Source organism: Centruroides sculpturatus, unplaced genomic scaffold, assembly GCF_000671375.1.
Source record: "Centruroides sculpturatus isolate CEXI.00-Female unplaced genomic scaffold, Cexi_2.0 scaffold295, whole genome shotgun sequence".
Classification (NCBI taxonomy): Eukaryota; Metazoa; Arthropoda; class Arachnida; order Scorpiones; family Buthidae; genus Centruroides; species Centruroides sculpturatus.
Window position 1 is genome coordinate 190,652 of NW_019384603.1, and position 22,278 is coordinate 212,929.

General features: G+C 30.7%; 2 protein-coding genes across 2 annotated transcripts in view; both read left to right on the forward strand.

Annotated features, from left to right (window-relative positions):
* The window catches only part of LOC111625077 (cell division cycle protein 20 homolog), a 30,392-nt gene that overhangs the window by 3,469 nt on the left and 4,645 nt on the right, over nucleotides 1–22,278 (forward strand). The window contains exons 2-5 of the mRNA XM_023368107.1: nucleotides 8,565–8,702; nucleotides 13,076–13,289; nucleotides 13,404–13,588; nucleotides 19,207–19,329. Of these exons, the coding sequence (XP_023223875.1) occupies nucleotides 8,579–8,702; nucleotides 13,076–13,289; nucleotides 13,404–13,588; nucleotides 19,207–19,329 (646 nt within the window). The 5' untranslated portion in view covers nucleotides 8,565–8,578. The remainder of the gene's footprint in view (nucleotides 1–8,564; nucleotides 8,703–13,075; nucleotides 13,290–13,403; nucleotides 13,589–19,206; nucleotides 19,330–22,278) is intronic.
* Nucleotides 2,001–2,585, forward strand: LOC111625076. Its single transcript, XM_023368106.1, has one exon. The coding sequence runs from the start codon at nucleotides 2,001–2,003 to the stop codon at nucleotides 2,583–2,585; it is 585 nt and encodes a 194-aa protein (XP_023223874.1).

Consider the following 22,278-nt stretch of genomic DNA (forward strand, 5'->3'; position numbering starts at 1 on the left):
GAGGATAAAATCGCATCTTTATTAGTTTCTACTTGATCATCAGTAGAATGTTCATTTTCGTTTAATTTTATAAAAGTTTCATTGACATTTTCCTTTAAAATATTCCATGACGATTTAAAATGTTGCAATTCTGAAATAATATTGTGTTGAGTAGCTACTGGATTAAACTGTATTAAAATACTGCTTAATTTTTGAAATGCGTTTTCAGGAATATTTAGTGACGGTCCCGTAAATCTTGGTCTAATGTGCTTTGAACTCGCTGTAAGATGACAGTCGAACTCTCCCCGGTTGCTCTCTATCCCACTTTCCCTGATTTAGATCGAAGATGTGTGAATTTGGTCCGGGAATGCGACAATTAAATCGTCTTACACTCGTTCTTGTTTACGAAATAAATCACCGATTTATTAGCTTTATCTCGACAACCAGTTTCCTATTGGAGAGGGGATGAAGTCCCGGCCTCACACTACAAAATAGATTATTTTTAATTAAATCGTTTGGAATATAGAGAAATTATTATTATTTTAGGTAAGTAAAAAATGTTATTCAACATTTTTTTACTTACCTAAAATAATGGAAATAATATAAGTGGTCATTAAATTTGTTATGACTACAATCATCGCTTTGGTGGCTAGGTACAAAACTAATGACTCGCATTTCTATAGTTTAGCATCAAGATTCATAGGAGTTGTGAATAGTTTCTAGAAATGTAAACAAATGACCAATTTTCTCTGTTTAGAAGGTTGTTTTGATTATTTTTCTCCTAGGATGCTTTCTGTTTGGGCTAATGTAGTGTTTGACTCAGATCGGCCGAACTAATTTAACTTCGGATACGGGTAGGGCCGGGTAAAATGATACAGGCCTACACATATACCTATATTATACACCTTACTCAACAAAAAAAATATATGAATATTTTAAAATTAAACTTAACCAAACAGTACATTATGTACATATTTAAAAAAAACGGCCCAAATTGTATACGGCCCATGTGGAATTTTCCACATTTTCCACATGGCCAGTCCGCCCCTGAGAACAGAGGAAGTGCGGAAGAGGTCAAACCTACTACTGCTTCACAAGATGATGATTCAACACTACATTTGGCATCTACCCCTTCAATGAACGACAATTCTCAGAGAAGCAAAAACAAGGAGCCACTACAAGAAGTAAAATCTACTACTTCACAAGATATTTTACTACAGTTGCCCCATAATAATTCAAAAGAGGACAAGCCTGCACAAAGTACTGTCTCTCAAATCGATAATACTGTACAAAATATGTGCTCTACTGTTCCAGAAGAAATACTGCTAAATTACAACGATCCCCATTCCTGGCCTACTATTACAAATAAATTAATATATTCCCTTGTCATACATGGTCCGGATCAAGGCGACAACGTTAACTTTAACACGTTGAAAGCAGACGATTCAGGGTGAAAATTTACAAAGGACTGGTTTTATGTTATACAAATTAATGGAGAAATTGTTAAAAGAAAGTGGATTTTATATTCCATTAATCAAAATGCAGTATTTTGCTTTCCTTGCATGCTTTTTGGACACAAATCACATAATCTTTCAGATCCACAAAAAGGATTTCATGATTGGAGGCATCTTCATCCGGTTATTCCTTTACACGAAAATTCTCCGGAGCACCGAAATTCGTATGTGAAATGGAAAGTGATGGAAAAAAATCTAAAATTAGGAAATGCAATCAATGATTATGTAGTTAATTCAATTAACAAGGAAAAATGATATGGCGTGAAATATTGAAAATAATATTGGATGCTATTCTATTCTGTGCCAAAAATAATATTGCTCTTAGAGGTTCAAATGAAAATATTGGAGATCCAAATTGTGGCATTTTTTAAAATTTGATTGAATTTGCCAGCCATTATAATACTACTTTAAAGGAACATATCGAAAAACATAAAAAAAAGGTTGTTTCTTATTTCTCACCCATTATTCAAAATGAAATAATAAATTTAGTTGGGGACAAAACTAGAAATGAAATCATATGCAGAATTAAGAAAGCAAAGTACTACACCATTATATTCGACTGCACCCCCTGATGTTTCAAGAAAAGAACAAATGAGTCAGATGATAAGATATGTCCATGTTGACTGTAATGGAAAGTTAATGATTGAAGAAAGCTTCATCAACTTTATTCAGTCACATGAAAAAACAGGAGAAGGTTTATCAACTGAAATTTTAAATAAACTAGAAGTTGATAAATTGGATATTCAGGATTGCAGGGGGCAAGGATTTGACAATGGTGCCAATATGGCTGGCAAATATAAAGGAGTAAGTGCACGTATTTTGGAAATTAATAATTTAGCAATATTTGTACCTTGTGCAGCTCATAATCTAAATTTAGCTGGTGTCCACGCTGCATCTACAACTCCAGGAATGATTACTTTTTTTAGTACTGTGCAGAGATTATTTAATTTTTTCTCGTCCTCAACAACACGTTGGGACATTTTAATGAAATGCCTAAAATTGTCACTTAAAAGTTTTTCTGATACAAGGTGGTCATCAAAGGCCAGTGCAATAAAGGTGCTAATCAATAGAATGACTAACACGCCAAATTAAAATATAATAACAAAAACAAATACACTGAGTTCAGCGTTACATGCGTTTTTTTTTATCGCTAGCACGAAAGTGCTAGCGATAAAAAAAAACGCATGTAACTCAGTGTATTTGTTTTTGTTATTATAAAGGTGCTGTATTTACAATTACCTGAAGTAATGAAAGGACTGCAAACGATTGCAAATGATTTTTCGAATCCGGAAGCTGTATCTAATGCAAAAAGTTTGATTTTGCAAATTAATTATAAATTTATCTGTACTCTTTCTATATGGAATAAAATTCTACAATGCATCGATCAAACAAATAAAGCATTACAACAGAAAGATTTGTCAATAGATTGTGGAACAAAATTAATTGCTGGATTACGTAGTACATTACAAGGGCTTTGAGATACAGGTTTTAAACAAAATTTCCAGGAAGTACAAAATTTGGCAGAAGAAATGGGTATAGAAAATGGATTTCTTAATAATAAACGAAAAAAAAAGTTAAGATAATGGAAATAGATGAAACACCAAATGAAGGAAATAACTTGACACCCGAAAAATTATTTAAAATACAAATTTACAGTGTTTTAGACACTCTGTTGTCTCAAATAGATTGGCGTTATCAAAAAATGAAAACTATCTGTGACGATTTTTGCTTTCTCTACGGTTTGTCTTTACAATACATGAGTGTTGATGATTTTAAAAAATCGGCTGCAGATCTCGCTATTAAATATAGCAAAGATTTTAAAAAGTACGAATTCACAAGCGAAATTGAGTTTTAAGTTTGAAGTAACGACTCTTATACAAAATATAGAAACTGCATCTCCGCTTAATATTCTACAGGCTCTTCATGATTTTGGTTTAATTGAGTCTTACCCAAATATTAATGTCGCTCTTCGAATATTTCTAACTCCTCCCGTTTCTATTGCTTCATGCGAGAGAAGTTTTAGCAAGTTAAAATTAATAAAAAATTTTTTAAAATCAATTATCGGACAAGAACGATTATCCAATATTTCTATTATTTCAATAGAATACAATATCGTTAAAAATATTAATTATGATGATGTAATTGATGAATTTGCTGAAATGAAAACCAGAAAAGTTCAGTTAAAATAAATTTGATAAAAAATATATTGTAATGTATTTGTTTTATTATTTTCCCAAACCAAATAAATTAAGGGGCCTAAATGCAAATTCTTGCACAGGGCACAGGAATGGCTAGTTACGGCTCTGCTACCAATTAAACTATTCTTTTGTTTTTTTTTCCCCATATTTACATCTCAAACTTCCAGCTTGTTATTTCTTTTTTCTTAAATATCAGATTATGTTGCAAGATAATTTAATGTTTATGATGTTTAATGTTTCTGAGATGTCTTTAATGATTTCCACTAAAATAGACAGAAATATAAAGATACCATCAATCTTTGCATATCGGAGCATTAATATAAGAATGAAGTTCATTGGAGGATATGTTCAGTGTGAAAATTTTATTAATTTCCCAGAATTTTCTGACAAATTAGAATATAATCATCAGCAAATATATTTATTTACTAAAAATTTGTTGACCATTAAGAGTTAATATGGCATGGACTATCTAGAGAAGTTTTATGATAAAAAGTGCCAGATATGGTATGAACTTTTTGGGTAAGTTGAAAAAGCCAACTAATGATATGGATTCATTTCTAAAGATTTTTTAATGTTTAAGATATGTTACAATCTCTAAGTGTGCATTAGCTATTTTAACAATATATGTTCTTGGTCTGCTGTGCTTACTATTAATTCTTCAGTTATCAAGAATTATTGGAGAGTTGACATTTCAAACATCAGAAAAGAATCTAGATATCTTTATCTTCCATACAAACTATTTAATTTTTATGTTTAAAGACCTTATGAAGAATGTCTTTTCAGAATTAAGATTTTCTGATTACAGTAGGATGATGGGATGCAGAGCCACATACATATTTCTATCAAAAATTTAGTTATAATACCAAAGCCTTTATACATTGTTGAAGATGAAGGTTATTGTTTCATGTTTAATTAATTTCTTTTTTTTTATTAAAGTAATTTTGTATTTGAAGTGTTCCATACAATTATTTTAAAAACAGTCTCAGATAAATTCTATTACTTAGTAAATATTCATAGGATCATTGTGTTGTCATGTTTACTCAGTTTTTCCATCAAAGAACTAAAACTAACATCTCCATTTCTTCTTTCAAATCTGACACTCTTACACTTTGCTCCAAGTTCTTGTAATTTTATCTTCTATCTTCTAGTTTTTTTTTTTTTTTTTTTAATGTCTTCCTCTTGATCTCTTGCTCTTCTTTACTTCAAATATTGTTTTACAAAGTGTATATTTACTCATTTTTATTTGACAAAACACTATTCTCTGTTGTTGTTCTCTTTTCTTTATTTTGTTTTCAGTTTTTTCATATGGCTTAGCTTCTTATTTGATCTCTCTTTATTTTTCTCAATGATGATCTGAAAAATTTAATCTATGTCGACTGAATAAAATAAGCCTACGCAGTAACTATTGTTAAGGAATATTTTTTTGAGACTAAAGCAGTCCACATATACGCTATAAGGAAAACATTCTTTATGGAATTTTAATTTTGATAAAAACTTACATCCAAAAAAATACTAACAGGACATGTGTTTTTTTTTTGAGTTTTTCTTCCTGATTATTATTATTAATTTTTCAGAAAATCAGATCATCCACTCTAACAATGTCATTCCACAGCCTTTAGAACAGTGAAATTTAACTCATTTCATTTGATATACACATATCTTTTTCTCATCTAGGTCTTCATTTAATAGTTTTTCAAAAGTAATCCTTCCAAATACACTTACTTCTATTTTGCTGATAGCAAGTTGTTATTCATCATCAATTAAAAAAACCTGATTCTTCATTACTGGTATTACTTTGGTTTTTTATTCTAGTTACTTTACTTTCTTCATTCTAGCATAAAATGCTAAATAAGAAATAAGTACAAAGAGATAATAAATTCAGAAAATATAAACAAATCTAGTTAATTAAAAATAGTATGCTGAACAGTACTACATTTTGGAAATGGCTCACTGTACTCTCTCAAAACATTTCCTAATAAGGTTTCACTCTTTATTGATTCTTATTCCAACTTGTGATCTAAAAATGTGTGTTACCTTTATTAATGTATTGTATATTATATTTTAATATGTATTAAACAAAATAATATTTTTCACAATATTGTGCAACATTTTAACCTTGTAACCAGGGCTGTGGAGTTGGTAAAAAAAAAACACTTGACTCTGACTCCTGATAATTTTAGTAGGACGACTCCAACAAAATTAAATACAGTCATTTTATGGGGGACAGAGGCACTCATAGGACGATACCCTACTCTGAAAGGAGCCTGGGGCATTTACCCAAATGCTTTTATAGTTAGTATTTTTAATATTTAACTTATATTAATATTTATTTCTATAAAAAATTTAATTTTTAACAAATATTTAATAAGAGGAGAAAGGGGGCGATAAAATTCTACATCTACATATATTCGACAGCATTTGCACTTCAATTTCACCCTTCCAGAAGAGTTAGTCCAACTAAAAAGTGTTCAATCTAGCTACTTCAGCTCCTTGTTCAGAAAAAAAAAAATATGTACTCTGATCAATTAGTCTGACTCATTCAGAAAAATAGAGTACTTATTTAGAGCAGGGATAATAAAGGAATGATTCAAAAATATTTAAATTCAATTGGGTCAAAATAATTTAACTACTAAACACAGATATAGTAGTCTCGAAAACTCGGCCTAATGTGGACCGAAGGGTGGCCGAGTTTGTGAAAATGCCGGGTTATCGGGAATGGGGTTTAAAAAGAATAAGTACGAATACAGTACAGTATTTCCTCAGAAAATACTGTACTGTACTTGTATGTATTGTTTGCTTGAGAATACAACGGAGAATAAACTGCCCAAATACCCTTAAACAAAGGAAAAGTATGTACTTTATGAAGGCATAGAGCCTTTACTACATGAAAATGAAAATTAATGCATACACTGTGTACAGTAATTTACCTGATAAGACAGACCTCAGAAAAATACTTTGAGGCATAAAACTGTCTATAATGAAAATTAACTAGAGGTTTTTTTGCCCTGCCAGGGCGTTGCCGAGTTATCGAGTGCCGAGTTTTCGAGACTACTGTACTACAAAGAACACTAATATTTAATAAATTAAATTGATGCATTTTGTATTTAAAATGAATGAATTATAACAAAATACAAAAAGATTTTAAAAAATTAATAAATATATAATTTCTTTCTTAAATTAATAAATTTTCTTTTATTTAAATAAAAAAAACTAAAGTAAATTTAAAATGTCGGAGTTGACACATTTTTCCCCCAACTCAGACTCCTCTGGCCAGAAATTCCTCCTGACTCCAACTCCACAGCCCTGCTTGTAACTATAAAAAAAAATTCATCTGATTTCTAGTCTCCATTGCAAACTGCATTCGGTCAAATTTATTTTCATTAGCATCTCTGGAGATGAATTTGAAAGATTCAAAATTGCCATTATTTATTTCAATTTCTTTTATTTTTAAATATTTGGTTTGTTTAAGCAATTACAGATAATGGTTCTCACTGAAAAATATTATGTAATTAATTTGGTAATTGAATTTACTAGTAATAATAATTTACTGCTTATTTAATTTATACATAATAATAGTTATGCAAAACTTACAGGTGTGTGTGTGTGCGTGTATATATATACACACACACACACACACCTGTATGACAATGAGTGCATATGTGCATATATATATATATGATATGCACATATGCACTCATTGTCAAAAAAATTATGCATCACACCAAGAAGGCTGCATTGCAATCAAATCAAACTATTAGTGTAAACATAATGGCAATGATAATAGTTGATTATGATATAGCAAAGAAACAATTTCCTGTCAAACAATGATACAATTTAAAGAAATGTCTAGTACCTTGTAGGATTCTCTCTTGCCTTTATATGTATGGCAATACAGTCAGACATGGAAGCATATAGGCACTATATGCTATCCTACAACAGATTTGTCCACAGATGTTGCAACTGCTGCCAATCTCTCACACTTGTAGACATGGATGTAGCGAGGGGGGAGCCTGGGTGGGCACGGCCCCCTCCAGTGGACCTGGTGCCCCCCAGAAAATCACAGCCAAAAAAGTGTCGAGCCGATTTGCAAAAGAAAAAAAAACTTGGCGCTAAAAATTTTGAATACTAGAAAAAAAAAGGTCAACGGCTCCCTGTGCCCAATGTTATGATTAAAGGAAGTTACATATTTCATGTGTGTTAAGTTATCGTCGATTATCATGGAATTTTCTTTTTAATGAACAATAATTTGAAATAATTCAATTTTGTCAGGTTGGCCTCTACTAGGCCCCCCCATAACAAAACTCTGGCTACGCCCATGCTTGTAGACCAATGTTGGCATCCCATCTGGTCCCACAAATGCTTGATGGGCAACAAATCTGGAGACCAACAATGTGCTGCTCAACAGCAAAGATGGATTGAAGCACTCACCAGTGGTCCACACATTAACTGTTTGGGAACAGTGGTCATCTGTTCCCAAATAGTTAATGTGTGGACAAATTTATAGCAGTCTATGCTTCTCTGTTAAGGAACCATTGTAAACAAAGCCAATGATATTTGAATGCTAATAGCAAATAAGTAGCAGTTATTTTTCATGAAAATGTGTCTTTTTATCTAACACCATTCTCAATATTAAGGAAAGATAGACAGCAGATGGACAGATGACAGTGGTAATTTATACATCTACAGTTTTTTCAAATTGCAGCCCAATAATAGACAACTGAGAATAATATCTGCAATTTACAATAAATGACATCATTTGTAAAAATATATCAATACATATTAAAATACTGTATATATGAATGTATACATATATATAATATATTGTTTTATAAGCTACTGAACTGAAGTATTATTTTTGCTTTATTTAATATAGTCACATTAGAAAAAATGCTAATGCCATTGTCTGAATTTCGACTTTCAAGTGAACAAAATGAGAATTCTGAAATGGAGTCTAAATACAAAAAGAAAACTGAGGAACAAAACATAAAAATTAATCTTGCTGTGCCAGAAGGTAATGTAATTATGTAATGATTAAAAAGATAATTTAGATAATTTTAATATTATAGTAATTGAAAATTAAGATGTTAACTGATTTTAAATATAATTAAAAAATAGTAACTTTATATGTAAAAACATAAGGGATTTAGTAATTTTAGAAGCTCAAGACAGTTTGTCATCAGCTTCTAAAGCTGAAGAAGAAAGAGAAAAAAGCTCAAGAAGTGCTGAATTAAAAATTAATTCTGCTGACTTATCTTAATTTGTACATAAAAACTTGTGTACAAATTAACAGTATAGAAATTGTGTTCAAAAAAGATTAAGGTTATTTCTTTTTATAATTTTAATAATTATAAAAAGTAATAAATTGTTAACAAAACACAGGGTAATCATACTTAAAGAGTAGTGTTCAGAGTTCTCTGTAGGAAAAACTATTGGTCAAACCTCCACCAAATTTGGTGTACACTGTCTTGAATATGTGGTTTTAATTTTTAGAGAAAGTTTACTTCAAAATTAAGTTACCAGGCAAAATTTAACATTGTTATTCTCTTAACATACTGGTACATATGTAATATGTTTTCTAATGCATTTTGGATATAAAAGATGTCACAAAGCATTCTTCACAATTCTTCAATAGGTGAACAGTCATGGTGCTCACTTTGCCTAATATTTCATTACTTGTTAACTCTTCTATCAATGAAACAGCAATGCCAGCTTGGCACTTGAAAGATTTATGAAGAGGTCTTCTGACTATTGAGAATTATAGAAAAATGATTTTGCATTTTGAGGAGATAAATATTCACTGTAAAACTGAACAGTGTTGTAAACTGATTAGACATCTGAAAATGAAAGATATTATTACTGCAGTAATGGAAATGAAATGGAAATTTCTCATAGCAACAGTAGTGGATCAAGGCAATTAGACTTGCTCTAAATGACAGTGTGGAAAGTTTTGCAAAAATTCTTGCTTTTTTATCATACAAGATATTCTACAGTTAACAATTGTTTCTAGTGGTAATGGTAAAGCAGAAAATATTTTCCATGAAAATGTCTACTTTGAATGATGGATGATGATGCAAGTTCCTGTGAATTCTGTTGAGTAATTACAGTACAGTATGTTCATTTTCATTTGTATGATGATGTGAACACTCATACTTCTATATTTGATCCAACAAAAATTCACATGATCACCAACAAATTCCATTGCACTCACCAAAGATAATGTTGTGGTGATGTTTCATAGCATTTTTATCATTTGTACTACTTATTTTTTTTAATAGGAAAACTCTCCATCTGGGCCAGCAACATATATTAATGCTACTAGATATGGAGATATTCTCCAAAAATTTGTCATCCCAGCACTGCAGCAGAAAAATTGTCAGAATCCATAATCTTTAGTCAAGATGAGGCACCTCTATATATCAGCTTAAATTTGCTAGCCTTACCTTAACATTTTTCAGATGAGTGATTAGCTGATCATCTCCAACATCGTGACTAACATGATTACAGATCTTAACCCTTGTGACTTTTGGTTATGAGACTAGTTAGTCTCATTTATCAAGGCAATGTTTTCAATCTAGCTATCTTAAAAGACAATTTTATGTGATAATTTCATGTAGGTAGTGTTACCATCAGGCCAGTATAACCCGGACAAGCCAGTTTTTAAATTCAAGGTCCAGATTAATTATTAATTTGTCCGGTTTTCATACAAATTGTGAAGTTATGATGAAACAAAATAAATTTATGAAAATATTTGCGAGTATTTTATTTTAGCGGTTAAAGACTAACTTCACACCCTTACCCAAACTTATCCCCAGGCTAAGAGTGATAGGAAATGTACTTTTAAGATTCTAACTTGTAAATAGAGAGGTTGAGGCGCACGTTTTAAACGTGTACGTATGACGTTCGGCGCCGCTTTCCCGTAAGCCTAAAAGTTTGACGATGGTGTTTGGAATGTCGAGCATAATTCCACCAACTATCCAAACACCATTGTCAAACTTTTAGGCTTACGGGAAAGCGGCGCCTAACGTCACATGTACACGTTTACACGTTTAAAACGTGCGCCTCAACCTATCTAATATCTCTGGCAAATATTAGGTTTGTTCCAACACCAGTCCCTAACTATTTTAAAACTGTCATGCGCATTGTTCAGTTTTTGGCTGTAAAAAGACATTGTGCATGTCTCGTACAGTTTCAAATTCAAACCAGTCAGGGACTTGTGTTGAAACAAACCTATTGTAAAGCAAATGTCACAGTTTCAATTTATAATTTCGATTTTAATTATTTAATTATGTAATATGACAACTCAAAAAATTAAAAACCCAAAAAAAGAGGAAGCAAACTTGTAAATTTAATAAAGATTGGCTGACACAAAACAAATTCTACTCACAAAAAAACCCTGTTTTTTTTTTTTCTAAATATAACATCCTAATTTGAAAAGGTGGCAACACTGCATGTAGGTCAGTGCATTATGAAGCAAATGCAGTTTTTAGAGCACAGAAATGGAGGGCACATAGCACCTTATCTATGTATGACATAATTATCAATTCCACATTCCACATCTGTATTTGAAATAAAATTACTGCACTTTGTTTCTTAAATCCTAACATTTGTTAGAAAACATACATTACATGCACAGTAAAGGGACAGCAGTTCCAAATTTCACTTTAATGGCTGAATATTGGAGTGAAACTTTCCTGAAAATGAAAGCATATTCAGGACATTATACATTCTAAATTTGACTGAAATTTCCCAATAGTTCTTTCTACAGAGAGCTCTGAACATCTACATTCATCAATTATTAATTTGATCATCTTCTATATAAGTCAGCAGCATCTAACATTGAGCTTATACGAGGGCTATTTTTTAAATAAGGTCCGTTTGTGAGTGAGAATGACGCACGATTGCAGCAGTGTGCATGAGCATCTGCTTTCAGCATGCTTTGCGCATGTTTAGATGCCATTTGCAGCCGTATCGTCTGTCTGTGTGTTGAACTGTAGAAGTTTATAATGTTTAAGTAAATTGAGTCGCCCGCCGACTGTAAGATATGATCTGTTATTCAATTTCAGCACGAAAGATCATGGCAACTGTCTTTTGGGACAGGAAAGGGACTTTGTTAGTGGATTTTATGCCAAGAGGCACAACAATCAATTCTGATGCTTATTGTAACCTTCAGAAAACTCCACCATGCTATACAAGACAAGCGGCGTAGCCTAATGTGTTCCGGCGGCAGATTTCTTTGAAGTCTGAATTAAAAAATTTTTTGAGCGGTATGACAAAAGTTTGAACAAAAATGGAAATTATGTAGAAAAGTAGATAAAAGTATGTAGAATATAGGAAAAATATATTTTAACGATATTTACAGTATTTTTCTTATTAAAAAACAAACCTTATTTAAAAAATAGCCCTCATAATTTGATTTATTTCCAGGAATAAAAAATCTTTGTAAAACTGATAATTCTTAGTTGTTTAATGGTTTGCCATTTTTTTTTTCAACAATCTTAATTTGTTTGAAATGTCCAGCCACAATAAGTATTTCAATGTACAGGATGTCACAAAAGTCACAGTACATAGGAAAATTTAACACTTATTAGAAAATTTTACAATTAAGGTCAACACGTTAGAGATAATGTGACTATCTTTCTAAACATGTATGATGTATCTCTCTCATTCAAAGTGAACTTCTGTTAACATATCAGATTTTGTTTCTAATTTAACTTTGAATGCAATCTTTTAGATAATCCATCTTTTATTCCTGGTATGCCAAAGCCTTCCAGTGAACTTACTAAATAAAAATCAAAGGATTAAAATCTGAGGACCTCAGACCACTCCATGGGACCACAATAATCAATCCATGAACCTAATCCAATTTTCCTATGTATTGCAACTTTTGGAACATACCACTGTATATATAAATTGACTCAATATTCTATATTGATAATGCAGTGTGTATATATTATGACTATCCTGTATGTCATACTGTAATTGATTGATTCAATATAGTTGCAATAACTTGTGTATTATAACAAAATAATGTTTATTTTAACTCAACTTTGTCTAAATGTTCCTTTTGCATATGACACACAGTGAATTTTATTAATAGCAAGGTTACAGCTGAAGTTTTAAATGCGAAAACGTGTATGTCGGACGTTCGGCACTGCTTTCCTGTAAGCCTAGAAGTTTGACAATGGTGTTTAGATAGTCAGTGGAATCATGCTTGATGTTCCAAACACCATTGTCAAACTTCTAGGCTTACAGGAAGACAGTGCTGAATGTTCGATGTTCACGTTTTCGCGTTGAAAACTTCGGCCGCAACCTCTCTAATGAATCAATATTCATTAATAAAATGTTCCTATAATTGATTTTTAAATGTAAATTTTTATATCTTAGAAGGAAGCAATCATAAACCTCAAACAAATACTCCCCTAACACCTGTGAGTGTAGAGTTATCTTCTGATGTTATGAACAATTCTGACTTATCTGGATATCTTACCAGTGACTTTGATAACAGCTTTAATTTGTTACAAAATTCTGAAAGATCAAAATTGAAACGTAATAAGCATATTACAAGAAGAACATCAACACCAGCTAAACATTTTGATAGGTACTGTCATTTCATGTCAAATTTAATTTATTAAATTTCATAGCAAGTTTCCTAGCTAACTATATTTAAAAATCAATAAATGTGCATAATATATATGTATATATTTATTTTTAGATTCATACCAAATAGAACAACAACAAATACAGAGATTGGTCATTATAAAATCACAGTGAATGGAAAAGAAGTTACAAATGTTGACCAAACAGAATATCAAAAACTTTTAGAAACCACACTATTATCAGGAAAGACATTGAAGAATTATTCTGTTCTATCATTCAGTGGAAAATCAACGATAAAAGGTAGTATAATTAATTTTTTCCTTCAGATACACCTGCAAACTTTTTTAGAATAAAATTTCTTCTCAAGCATATAATTACTTGAATTTTTATCACCACCACTTTGCATCAAGTGCACTAAGATGAACTGCTTAGGAAAAGACAGAGAATGCCATAAATCTAGAATTATAATCTAGAAAATTCCATAAATTAGTGGGGACATTCCACACTTGCCTTGATGCCATCTTAGGCACTTTTCAAAATATTGTAAGAATGAGTAAAAAATCTAATCAGCTAATTTCAATTTGAGTGAGTTGTTCCTTTTACTTTCCCAGCTGTTATGTACACATAAAAAGGAAAAATAATGGAATTGTGTCAAATTTGACCCTCTGAGTGTTTTTTGTAAACCTCCACATCTTGAGACCACTTGAATCCAAAAAAAGTAAAAAACAAATGGCAAAAAATTCCATATGTATCTGTCTGTGTGTGCATTTCATTTAATATCTCAGGATAGGGTAAAGATCAGTGTTGCCCTCTTTTATAAATTGCTGACGCAGACATTTTAAAATTTTTTATTACCTTTATTAGAAGCATCTGTGGCAACAATAAATGGTAAATGCTTTGCAACAGATATAATTAATTCAAGAGCATAGGGAGCTAATACGTTTTGCACAATAGATTCAATTTTTGTATGCCCAAGTCTTATATTTTTACAAACCACTGAGTCAGGAACTATAGAATTGATAACTGTACTTCCACATTCTATGTGGAAATAAAGTTAGCAATAACTGTGACTTTACACCATGATAAACCTGTGTCAATTCTGCTGCTGTTATCTGATCATTAATTTTAGAACTTTTATGTTGAAAAAATTGGGTCAGATTGAAGTTATAAGCAAATAAACATACTCTTTGCTTTGAGTATTTGCTTTCATATGAGATTTTACAGCTTTTACACCATTCCACTTTACATTAAATGTAGTATTGCAAACACAACACCTAGCCATTTCATCAGATTCTCGAATAGGTCGTAACCATTTTTGAAATTTGTTTTGTGTCAGCCAATCTTTATTAAATTTACAAGTTCACTTCCTCCTCTTTTTTGGATTTTCAATTTCTTGAGTTGTTATATTAAATAATTAAAATAGAAATTATAAACTGAAACTGTCACATTTGATTTAGAATAGGTTTGTTCCAACACAAGTCCTTGACGATTTGAATTTGAAATCGCACAAGGCATGCACAATGTCATTTTACAGCCAAGAACTGCACAATGCACATGCCAGTTTTAAATTAGTTAGGGACTGGTGTTGGAACAAACCTAATATTTGCCAGAGATATTTACAAGTTAGAATTTTAAAAGTACATTTTCTGTCACTCTTAGCCTAGGGATAAGTTTGGGTAAGGGTGTGAAGTTAGTCTTTAACCGTTAAAATAAAATATTCGCAAATATTTTTATAAATTTATTTTGTTTACCATATTTTTTATAATTTCTCAATTTCTACAAAAACTGGACATATGTCCATTTAAAAAATTTATATAAAAAATATGTCCCCCTTTTTGTCCATTTAAAAAAAAAATTTTAATTAAGCATAAAAAATACTTAAAACTGAAAAAAAACGAAAAAAATGCGTTAATTTTGGTTAAAAAGCTTCATCATTTAGTTTTCTTTGTCTCGCCTTTCTGTAAAATTTAACACCGATGAGTTATTGTTTACACATCTGGATGACCTTGAACACAGCTGGAGTCGGATTTCCCGGGACATTCTCAGACATCGCGGGAGGACAAGGGTTTAAAGTAGGGTGACTTCAATCTGGCGGTATATTTTTAAATATTTTTAAAAAATTATAATTTTTATTGCGATTTCCGACCCCCCCTAATTAATTAAACTTCTATATAATAAAATCTATTAATTAAAAAAATTAAAAAACTATCGGAAGTCGTTTTTGACATCAGAAAGCAGCTTTAAATAACTTTACCGAAGGAAAATCGGTGCACTACAACTTTAGAATGATAAATTAATTTTGATAAAAAACTCCCATTATATAATTATTAATAATTAATCCGGACCATGAATTTAAAAACCGGCTTGTCCAGGTGAAAATCGGCCTGGTGGCAACACTAGTAAAGATTAAGTAATGAAATATGGAATGGTGGTTTGTATATGAGAAACATTGATGCTATTAAATTTTGGTGTTAAAGAGTGAGGGGGTCGTGACTATATAGCTCCAATAGGGTCAGACTTAATGATGATTTTACTTATTATTAACATTTACACTTTTTTTTTTAAATAAAACTCAACAGTAAAACTCATCCCTACACTCAAAATTAAGTTTTTTGCCATTTTATAGTAATTAAAAATAAGTTTTTATAACAATATCTGATAACAGATGGCTCCACACACAATTTTAATTTTTGCGTAATAATACAGTATGTTTTTTTAATAAAACTCATAACAGTCAGGAATGTTATGAAACTCTCATTGATAGATTTTTATGATTAAAGTTTACAAAATTTATAAATAGTAACACTAAATTGTAGAAGTAAAATCCAAGTTTAAATGTTGGAATTGCAAATATATATCCTAACTTAAAAGACCTTTTTATTTACTTTATAATAGTCAAAATCATTACTTTTATGTAAACGTTACATACATGTATAAAAAAAAGCCATTGTAATTATAAAAATTGTCCTTACTAGTCTGATTTTTTTTTCATAATTACAAAAAGAGCTGTTTTAGCAAATTACATTTTTCTTTGACTTAACAAACATTTAGTTCTTAACACTTCTTAATAATAAATATGAATAATTACATAATCCCATATTAATTTTATTTTACATTAATTAATATTTCTTTAATTTATTTACAATATTTAAACATTTTTGTTTATGGAAACTTTGTCTCAATGAAATATCTACCAGAATCAGTAAAGAAATTTCTAAACTTATAATGTATATGGAAGACAAAGTGAAAATTTTTATCTGTGTATTTTCCATATTGTCTGCAATTTCTGCAATCACCTAATACCTTTCCACAACCTTACTGATTTTTTTCTTATATCTTCACAAAATTGGTAAAAACATTTTATTTTTCTGGCTCTAACACACTATTAAAGATTTAATTCAAAATTTTGATATTGATAACATTGATCACAGGTTCTTAAACTTATTTCGACCACTGCCCACTTCGAGATTAAAGAAAAACTAGTGTCACCATATTTTTAACTTAATTTTTTACATTATCATCTGTTGCGTATCTTAAAAACAGTTATTGCAAATATAATGTTTAAATATGCATTATTATATGGATAGGATAGATAGGGTGTGACCCATATCCTATTTCTGAGATCAAAGAATGTTTCAATGAGAAGAAATAAAACTCATATTTAATCACTGAGCCTTCTACTACCCCCTTGAAAGACTCCAGTGTCCACGAGGGCATTATCGCCCACTTTGAAAAATGCTGACCTAGATTAGAAAGTTATAATATCAATATTGGCAGTCACATTAGGGTTTGAGTATTAAAGAAAAAGAGACCTGAAATTAATCTGCTCTAAAAAGACGTTGAAAAAGTTTTATATTTTATGTAAGACTAACTGCCTGAAATAAATTTAAAAAGATTGTATTTTTAATAATGATGGTCGAAATCGTTTGAGCAGTAAATTTTTTGTTGTTTGCTGGAAATTGCATTTAGATATTGGTTATTAGGTATAAATCATTGTGTAAATCATGTGATTTACACAATGATTTATACATATCTACTCAATGAAAAGATTAAAGAAAATATTGTGGTTGTTCGTTGTGAGAGATGTATACAAATCCGCAAACGAAAAGTTACAAAAAGAAAGATACAAAATTTAATTATATCACACAGTATTCTTTATTCTCTCTGAACTAGTTCTTTTCCTTTTTATCAGAATCCCAACTTTACAAACTTTATGCCTTTCTTCTATGCACAAAAAAAAAAAACAGGCTTGTCCTCCACAATAACTGGGGTTCATACGCATGACAATCATCAAATTAACAAAAAACTAATTTATAACTAACTTATGTCTGTCTTATAACTAAGGAAAAATAATGGTATAGGACAGATGGATATGGAAATAAAATTTAAGGAGAATGGAAATATCTGGGATTTCTTTTGGTATGTATATACACTTTTGGGTTATGGTGCCAACTTGCTATCTTTTGCTCTAAAATCTATAAGGCTACTTCTCGCTATCAAAAAATTCTACTTTTTCGTTGGATTATTCGTTGTCCTTACAGTTTTTTCTGAAATTGTCTCTCTTCTTTATTCCTCTTTCTTGCAGCTCCTTCACCTTAACTTCAGATCATGAGCGTGCACTTTTTTTCCTTCTGCTTTCTTCAGGATCTTCACCCAGAATGTCCCTATGACCATTATTGGTCTCGTCGCCAGATCTCACCTATTCCTTTGTTCTCCAGAATTCGAGGAATACCTAATCCTATCCCAGGGCGAAGAAGGGTTGATAACAAAATTCTCAGAAGGAGAATGAAACAAAGGGAAGGAAAGATTGTTAAATAATAATAAAAAAATAAAAATATAATACTATGGCTGACAGCCACGATATCTTTAGATCCTCATATGCTCATATGAGGATCTAAATATCCTCATATGCTCCAAAGAAAGTTGTATAATATGAAAAAGAATAAAATTAAATTTTTGCGGTTTCATCTAAATATTACTGTAATATTTTTGATTCTTGGTTTCTTTAGCTATTATGTAATGTAAACAGTAGAACTATACTATGGATTTCTTTATAATTCATATGAATAATAAATTTATAAGATTCAAATTTTTGAAAATCTACAGTAGCCTATATCTAATAAAATGTATGCTAAGATTTCTGATATTAATACTATAGAATATCATGGAAATACAATTTTTTCTTTCCCTTATTCATTTTTATTTGCATAGAATTTTTGAGAAATTAGGAAATTTACAGTTAACATTTTTAATATTTATATGTTCTCTTCTCCATAATCTTGTATAGAACTTGTGACCCTACTACTAACATGCATTATCCATAAGTGAAACTTTTTCATAAGTACTGATAATTTTATAATAATCTGAATTATTAATTTATTATACTATTAGAAAAGATATTAAATTCAATTGTCAAATGCTCTTAAAACTACAAATATTCAAATAAATATCCTGAGTCTGAACCTCTGAACTAACTCAGTCCAGCAGATTTTGATGATGATTGGAGTATTCATATTATAGCATATGAAATGGTTTCTTTTCCAATATTGCTATCTTTGACATATCTTTTTAGTTATTACTAATTAAAACATCAAACTTAAATAAGGGGTTATAATATCTAATTAACATGCCATATTTTAAGGTTCATTATGTAATTTGTAAACAGGACAGCTGTTTGCAAATTATTGTCAAAATTATTTAAATTAAAAAATTGTTTAATTGATTTGCTATTAAATTCAATTTATCTACAATTTGTTGAATTAAATATATTTTCTTGACATCCAACAATTTTTTTAAGTCTTTTCATACAGATTGTTTAGTAAGTTTAACTTCTTATTAATTTTTAAATTTACTAATCTTTAATACATATTTAAATTAATAATTAATAAACTAAATATAATGATCACTTTATTTTATAGATAAACTAATAAAAAGGCAAAAATATTATGAAGAAATTTTGCAATTGAGATCAAAACCAAAACGTTACATACCAACTGTTCCCGAAAGAATATTAGATGCACCAGATTTATTGGATGATTATTGTAAGTTATTTTAGATAAAAATTTAAAAAGTAGGCCTTATTTTATTAAATATTTAAAAATTGATTTGAATGCATAGATCTTTTCAATTTCATAAATTTATCTATTGTATACCATCAATCACAAATTAAAAGTGAAAATACGCATTAGTTTAATACCATTTGTGATCTTTAAATTAAATATGGATTTACTAATTAGATGATACAACTAGATTCTTATCAGACTACATATGGCTAATTAATAAGATTGAGCAATCAATTTGAACTAGAGATAAGTATAGATAGTTAAACCATTATCTCTTGTTAAATTTAATAATTAGAAATAAATTAAAGATAATTTAGAATATTATGAATTATGCTATCTGAACCACTGTCTGATCTAAAAGTATATTTAAAATTAGTCTAGAAATGAAGATCGGATGGAGATCTGGGTAGCATAACTAATAACGCAGGAGTTGTGGGTTCAGGTGCAGTGTCCATTCCAGGCCAATCTTTTCTTCCACAATATTTTAAATAATTTATAATTATTAAATTTAACATAATTATAGCAACTTAACTGTTTATCTTTAGTCCAAATTGCTTGCTATCTTATTAATTAATTAAACATATTGTAGTTCAGTAAAAATCCAACTGTACTATTTGATTAATAATGCTTATTGCGTTTGGTTTTATATGAAACTATGGATTTCCCATTTTATTATAACAGTAATTAATCATTTGAGGAATTAATAAAAATCTTTAAAAAAGATAAATCAGACATTTTTATGAAAAAATTTTTTAGTAATTAATTTCTAATAGTTTTATTATTATTAATATATATCTTCCCTTTCAAAATATTTTAATGCATTTTTTTATGTAAATGTTCTTTTGTCTAATTCAAATTAATTTGGCAACTAAGACCATATTAAAATTAATGTAGCTATAACCAACTAAACATTTCACAAATTGTTTTAGCATTTAAATTTTTACAAGTTTTCCATTCAAACTTGTCAAAATTTAAAACAGCAGTTGTTTTATTTTAACTTTAAATAACGAAGAAGTGATTGAGTTCATTTAAAATTAAAAATAGAATTGTTTGTGTTAGCTTATTTTGAAGAGAGGATTTTACGAAAAATTAAATTTTAAATATATTTCATCCTGGATTTTTTATAATATTGCAAATTGAAGACTAAATACAAATAAAAATTTGTCTTCACAACCACAGGAATATTTTTACAAGAATCTGATACCAGAGAGACTTTTAATAAATTTAGATGTTTTTAAGCAAAGAGGAGCCTCAAAGAAAAGGTCAACTCTATCTATGTTAATTGTGCTCCTGTGGTTGTAAAGAAAGTGTGGATATCAAATTTTTATTTGTATTTAGTCTTGAATTTGTAATATTTTCCTATCATGAAAGGCAAAACTGAGGGCACAGAATTTCCTGAACATATCACTGTATCATCAAAGTCCTCATTAATAGACAGAATTTTAATTATAATAGACTTAATTTTTTTAGTTATCAACTAAACACTTTAATGAGTTTTTACTTCTTTCTTTTACAAAAGTTACAAGATAAAAGTAACACAAAGAAATGACATCACACCAAAATGAGCAATATTGCTATCAAGCACATGCTTAATAATTTCTTAAATAATTTTTTTTAACTCTTTTCCACCCTGTGGGCACTAAGAGGGCCTCTTTTTGCAGGCCCACAATGGGGCTGCCGGATGGTGAGGGATGGGACCAGACATATCAGAACAGACCACCCCAAAAAATTCCTGGGGATTTTCAACCTGTTCAGATTTGAACCTGGGTCTCCCAGAGCAGTAGGTTGCCACCTTGACCGCTCGGTCATTCGGCCGCCTCTTAAATAATTAATAAGTAAGAGGGGTATTCAAAAAGTATCAAACCTTTGGTTGACAAAAATACATTCATTGATTTTGAAGTACAAAACCCTAATCCCCTTCAAAGTAGTCTCCTTGGTAATGTATACACTTCTCCCAGCGCTCCTGCCATTGCTGGAAACACTGCTGGAATGCATCTTTTCGAATGGCCATCAGCCAATCTGTCGCATTCCGCATGATGTCTTCTCTTGACTCAAATCGGGTTCCTTTTTAGTGGCATTTTCAGCTTGGGAAATAGCCAAACATCACACGGAGCCATGTCGAGAGAGTACAGAGCGTGACAAACCACAGGAATGTTGTGTTTGGCGACGAAAGTCTGAAACAGCGGACATGAATTTCATGAACACACTCTTCATACCCAAATCCTCGGTCAAAATTGAATGCACTGATCCAGTGCTTACTCCTGTCTTGTTCGCAAGGTCTCTGACTATGATATGACGGTCCACCATGACCAAAGTCTGCACTTCCTCAATGACAGTCTCATTTCAGCTTGTTCAGGGTCTGCCTGAATGCAGTTTGCTGTCCACTGATGTGCAGCTATCTTTGAAGTGGTTGTACCATTCCTTTATCCGTGTGTTGCTCATGTCATCTTCCCCGAAAGCCTGTTGAATCTTGCAAATGGTTTCCACTTGGGTATCGCCATGCTTTTGGCAAAATTTGATGCAATATCGCTGCTCATGTTGTTAGTCATTTTCCAACTTACTGGAATCTGACGAGTGCTCACTACACGTCCTCATTCATAGGCCCATGTTTAAAAGGATAGAAGAGAGCTGTCCGTCTTTTAAGCGACGGACTTAACCCTGTAGAAGTAGGAAAGAAGAGAAAGCATGAGATGTGAAGTGTGAAAAGAAAGGAAGATAGGAAAGTTTGAAAGAAGGCATGGGACCCAGAGAGTGCCTCTCATCGGCATTTATTAAAACAAAACAAAAAGTTACAAGACAGATACAGCAGTATCAAAAGTACAATTCAAGGTCCCGCCTCATTCATAGGCCGACTGCCAACGACTGATGCTTCCTGCAGGTGGGAAAAAATTCAGGACTGCATATGACTGTCCCCTCCACATCTCCACT

What these genes read in the sequence shown, in the direction of transcription:
- LOC111625076 (XM_023368106.1), top strand. Translation starts at nt 2,001, where the DNA reads ATGAAATCATATGCAGAATTAAGAAAGCAAAGTACTACACCATTATAT.